The sequence below is a fragment of the Dermacentor albipictus genome, chromosome 1 (assembly GCF_038994185.2).
Source record: "Dermacentor albipictus isolate Rhodes 1998 colony chromosome 1, USDA_Dalb.pri_finalv2, whole genome shotgun sequence".
NCBI classification, from domain to species: Eukaryota; Metazoa; Arthropoda; class Arachnida; order Ixodida; family Ixodidae; genus Dermacentor; species Dermacentor albipictus.
The window spans coordinates 455,067,406-455,073,405 of record NC_091821.1 but is presented as its reverse complement, the minus strand read 5'-3'; the positions used below and the strand labels follow the sequence as shown (position 1 = coordinate 455,073,405).

Genomic DNA, 6,000 nt, shown 5'->3' with positions numbered 1-6,000 from the left:
GCCGCCTGCGCCTCACGCCCCCAATTCTAACAGCCATTTCTCTTTCAGAACTGCCGAGCCTTCGAAAGCAGAGAAGAAAGCTGCATATCGGCCTTCTAATAAGAAAAGCAAGGACGGCGCAATGTCCCGCGTTAAGTCCAGAGTAAGTACATGGGCACCTCGGCTATTTTCATGAAACATGCCATGACATTTGGCACGTTTTAGGAAGCTACTCCACGCCGTGGCTTGCAGAGGTCCCGTAGACTAAGCTCGCTTTGCCCAAGTTTATAGAGATGGCGAACAGGAAAGGTCACTTGGCGGAAGCGCAACCTCGCGGTATATATTTGGATACAGGGAAGCGAGGGACTTGTTCGTTCGAGCTACTGAGATTCAGACATCAGCTAAACTATTGTCGATGCACCGCTGTTTCTGTTGTCGGTCTTTTGTGTACTGCTCGATGCAACCAGTGCTTGAGAACGTTTGCAAGTGAGTGCAACCACGACATGTTGAATAAAGAAACAATAATGAGGCGATGTACGGAAGTCACACAATATAGAGTATAGCATGCCCGTTTTCACGCAATATTCGTGTCACAATATGCCGACGCCGGCCTTACATGATTTCGTGGTAACAATGTCGCTCGAGGCGGTTTGCTCGCTGTTTAAGTAAGAACGAAGACTGTTTCCCTGATACGAACGCTGTCTTTATTTAGGACAGAACGGTCTTTCACCGGTTGTGCGATATCACCTTCAGTCAGTTATACCGGTACACGCCCGAGACGATCGTGTCTACACGCGACGCCCAGTTACCTCTGCCTTGTGTCAGCAGCCTCCACGCTCACCCTGCAGCTCTAATCTGCAAGTTCTTTGTCACCTTCCACGATGCTTCACTTCACTCCGCGCACATTTTACTCCAGTACAGAACAAGCTATCCGCTGTAAGCTATACATGGCCTGTCCAACTCAACTCTCCTCCTCATAATGTCGAGTAGAATATGAGCTAGGCCACGTTTGCTGGTGAACACTAATATACCTTTCTTTCTTTCTTTCTATGCCTTTCTTTCTTTAAATGTTACGCATGTTGTACGGAACGAAAAAAAAAATTTAGTAGCTTTCTTTGTTCTATTGTTTATTGTGCGGCCCTTAATTGTGCGGCACCCTTAAGCAAACTGGCCTTCCGCAACTCCGGAAACGTCGTCGGCTTTCGTTGGCCAATCAACCAAAGTGCAGAACCGACAGAAGTGCCTAAACGCTTTCTTTGTCATCTGGTTGCTTCAATGTGAAAGGAAGTTTGAGTTCGAGCCAACTGCAATTTCTATATTCAGATACATGCAAAATGTAGATGCTCTGATGGCACAACCGGTGGACATATTTGAATATTTTTTTTTGCATTTTGGAGATAAAGTTTAACTCTAGAAACTCTAGTAAACAGAATTTTGAATTGTTACCTGCACGCTTTTACAAGAATTGGCGAAAATTGATGAGTTTCTAAAAAAATACAAGCGCAAAGTTTACAAATTCCCAATTCTGCGCCAGAAGAAAAAAATATTGTTGCTCTATAAACTCTTTGTTAGAGCATCTCTAACGGGCAAGCTTTATGGATGAACTTATAGCTTACGTGAAATTGTTATAAGACTCACGAGGGTCTTGCAAATGTCCTACTTGTAGATTACTTAATACATCCATTAGGTCCTCTTTAAATCAATGATTACGGGCTGTTTACGGAAACGTGATATGATATTTTCTTTATTTTATTGCAGGGTTTCAATATATATTTTTCCCGAGTTAATCGTAAACTTCATCCCTAAATTTAATAAAATTTATTGATTTTCAAGAATAAAGAAAGAATGGTCGCTTGACTTAAGATTTATTTCTAACAGTTACAAGATCTTTTTTTTGTTTTCCTCTTGTTCCTTCAAAATGCGACAAAGCAAATCCAATTTGGTGCATTGTCTAACTACCAGTTGTCGGAAAAACACTATTTCTTCTTTCCGGCGTCATTGGACAGGACCTGCCGAGATAAAGCTTCCTCTTCAGCTGCGTGGTGGTCTAGAGCTTGTTAAAGCGTCTGCAAGCGTACAAAAATATTCCGGCCTCCGAGCTTCCCCCTACACTTATTCGTCGCAGCGTGCTTCCGACGAGAGCGTGGCCTCCGCCGACGACTCCATCGAGGAGACGCACAGCGTCATGTCCTTCATCATGTCGCGGCTGCCCGACGACTCGCCCATCGTGGCCGAGGTGGTGGGCGCCGCGTCCTCCGGCCTGGTCGCCGGCGGCGCCACGGCCAGCACCACGACGCTGGCGTTCGGGGCACCCCGCGTAGGCGACGGGGCCCCGGCGCCTCCGTTTCCCGTGGAAGTGCGCAAGCGGCGGGTGCACTGGTCCGCCCTGGGTCGGCACTGGTCCGCCCAGCTGCCCCGGCTGCTCCGGCTGATGCTGCTTCTCGTCGTTCACGCGTTCCTCCTCGTCGCCTTCGTCGAAGCGGGATGGGACAGAAACGTGAGGCAAAGGCGTCCGAAGGAGACGTTTAAGAGCGCAGGGTTTATACATGGGCAGGCTAGGCAACGTATACGCCGGGCAGAGGAGCATTTAATGTAGGTTCGGTCTGTCGACAGTAACTCGCGGTAGCAGATCGACAGCGAAAAAAAAAGATTAAAAAGACGGTGGACAAAAAAAAAAGCGCTCAAATATAACGAGAGCATGCGCTCTTTCCTGTCGTTTTTCTTTGTCCTTCGTCTTTTGCTCTTGCTCGTAACATGTTACTCCAACCGAAGCCGAGTTCATGTTATGTGTTGCACAAGCAGCTGACCCTGTGTCCGTCCCGCGTATTTATCAACTATGGGTTGCCGCTGAAAAAGGGAAAAGAGGAGCACGCTCGCAGAGAGACCGTTGTTCAAACAGGGCCGGCGAAACAGGAATCGTCATCTAAAGGGATTATTAGTCAGTGCCCGCCATCTGTCATAAAGGCGTTGTCCAGTAGATTTGCTTCTATATCTCACCAGTCCTCAAATGGGAGCTCATTGATCCTATTGCGCGTTAACGTATACCACCGTGGCAACGTTGTGCTGGGCAGCTAAACGACGGACTTTCAACTCATTTTCCACTTTTCCGGTGGCAGGCAGGCAGACATTTCGGTGATTGTGCCATTCCGGGATGCGCGAAAAGAAGTCGTTAAGCAGGAAAAGTACTTGAGCAGAGAAATTCATGCCTGCTTTTCGAGAGAAATGAGGAGTAAGCGGCAAAGCGCGAACCACTGCGGCTAGTGGCATGGGAATCACGAGACATATCGCAAAAAAAACAAACTAAAAGCATAGGCCGAGCTGGACACCAATAAGGGCACCAACTCTTGCTGCACGAAAGAACAGTATCATCCGATGAGGCTACGCCGACGTCATGAGCACCAACCATCTCAATTCGTGGCGTGAGGTTGGCGAAACGCAGAGAATGAGCTGACAAAGTCAGCCACGCAGGGGTTAAAAAGAAATACGTCGCTTGAGCAGGTATAGTGCCGTCTTTAGGATCTCTTGAGCCGCACTCAAGAATTTCGCAGTCTTTAGCTCCCTCGACTCTGGCACATACACATATGCGAGTAGTTTATCAGTGTGCAGAAACACTCTTACAGTTATACATAATAACGATGCTCGCACTATAATAGAAGCACAATTACTGTTAAAGGTTGTATTCTGAAAAGTACTGCCATTTTTTTCGCCAACAGTTTACATCGATTTCGCGATTAGAAAATGACGCGAAATTTAAAGGCATGCAAACTTTTCGAGACAGAAATGTGGACACGATGATGAAAAGTAAAAATTTACTTTGCGGGTTGCTATTGCTGGCTGTACGATTCGACTTACTACGTTGCGCAATCTCGCGCGACGCCAGAAACAAATTGTGCGGCTTAGAGAAAAAGTATTCGAAAAACTAGTCGACTTGGCACGAGCAAGCCGTTGCACCCTTCGGACAAGTGACGCATGCAGAACAAGTGCAACTGAGGTGCCACGCGGCAGGCTATAGACAAACTGCACTGTTCCAAAGAGAGAGAAATAAAAAAAAACAAAAAAAGCAAGTAGCTCTTGCGACCCACGTCAGCCATGCGGCATATCGCAAAAAATTTTGTAACTGCGAATATGCCCGATGTCTCTCGGTTCGCGAACCATTGGGACGGCGAAATTATAGGGTTTCACATTATCTGAAATTATCTCGCTTCTGTGCGATATCCACAAATGAAATTGCGCAACATGGTTCGACAATTCTTAAAACCCTACAGCGTAATGCATCGCAGCATGTGACGCAGCGGCAAACGCGTGCTACAATCTACTGCCAACTGTGTAATGGCGGATCGTGGTAGCGCATCACGGTTCGATTGTGACATGACAGGCGCAAGCTGTATTCGCTTATCTTGTCCTCAAAGTGACCGCAGCGCCATGTCCCGCGCTGCGTGTAACGCGAGCTTACGCGATGTCCTGGTTTTCGGCATCCTACCCGCGCATAACTTTGTGTCTCAGTGAAAAATTTCCTGCAGCTTTCCGTCTAAGCCGCGCGCACTGTCCGAAACAGCAGCATGCAGATATCGCTGCTTAATTAACTACAACGCCGTGAGGGAGCACGATGCGGAGGTCGTGGCACTGTCATTGCACGCACAGTTCACGAACCGCGTGCTTTCTGCGCGAAACTTACGCGCTTACAATCATCGATACGTGTTTTAATGTGCGCGCAAATATCATCGCCGTATGCCCGCTGCAATTCGTTGTTGAGGAGGGATTTTCAGTTCTCCAAGGTAGGCTTGCTCAGTCCCTCGTTTCCACTGTTTCGTTGCATCGTTATGGCGCACTCCACCATCGTCGTCCTCATTTTCACCATTGCATCATCACTGCACCAGCACCACCATTGCGCTGCGTTAGATCAATCATGTAGGGGTATATGGAATAGGTGCGTAATTAAACAGTCATCGCAATGGGGATAGCGTAAAAAGGGGGACAATGGGCCTGTCACCTACAAACGACGAGTTTGATTATGCACGTTCGAACAAATAAGATTCATTCCACTATTGCACAACAACACTCGTATGACCCGGAGCGATCAGCTCGGAGACAGATATTGAGCACCAAACTGCAATAAAGTAATACGTGTGCTATAGAACCTGAACACTTGCTATTGTTAGTTCGAAAAAAAAGTTCACCGGGATAACGTCGGCAATAGCGAGTAACGACACTGCGTGATTCGCGGCGGCAAAGTCGGCAAAGCCTAAAGATTATGGCGTTTTACATGCCAAAACAACGATCTCCTTGTGAGGCACGCCGTAGTGGGGGACTCCGTATTAAGTTTCATGTGCGCGCGTGCGTGTGTGTGTGTATGTGCGTGCGTGCGTGCGTGTGTGCGCGTGTGCGTGAGTGTGTGCGTGCGTGCGTGTGCGTGTGTGTGCGTGTGTGTGTGTGCGCGCGTGCGTGCGTGCGTGTGTGTGTGTGTGTGTGTGTTTGTGTGTGTGTGTGTGTGTGTGTGCGCGCGCGCGCGTTTGGCGTCGTCTGATAGATCTGTCGACGCTTCGTCTTTCATCGCCTCCCGCCTAACTCGCTGTCACGTGATAGCATTATGACATCCTATGATGCTATGAACAAGAGTAAATGTCGACACCCATAGCACTTGGGCTACCTCTTGGCCATCTGTGAGCTCTTGTGGCCTGATGCTCTACTGCCGTTGTACAGCTTCTCCGTCTACGCGTCCACACGACATCACGTATAGTCGACCGATACACAAAAGCGCTAAAGCACGAAAGACTGTATACGAGACTTTGACTACAGGGCCACTAACGGGTCCAGCAAAGCTTCGCAGAGCACAGAGAAAGAAACTCCCCCCGCAAATTAGCGGAGAGCTGCCGAAAGGTGGGAATTTCCAATCTCGAAATCGTCGTCCTGTTGTCGTTGCGTCTGTTTGGAGAAGCTTGCAAAGCGTAGGATTGCAGGAGCGTTGCATAAAGTTGAGGTCGTTAGGCTAATCGATGTACTAACTGCTGCCGTACTCAGGAG

At 48.2% G+C, this 6,000-nt stretch overlaps 1 protein-coding gene across 1 annotated transcript in view; it reads left to right on the top strand.

Moving 5' to 3' along the window:
• The window catches only part of LOC139059315 (uncharacterized transporter YutK-like), a 68,847-nt gene continuing 62,847 nt past the window's right edge, over nt 1–6,000 (top strand). Inside the window, exons 1-2 of the mRNA XM_070537545.1 lie at nt 1–142; nt 2,105–2,476. Coding sequence (XP_070393646.1) covers nt 122–142; nt 2,105–2,476 — 393 coding nt within the window. The 5' untranslated portion in view covers nt 1–121. The remainder of the gene's footprint in view (nt 143–2,104; nt 2,477–6,000) is intronic.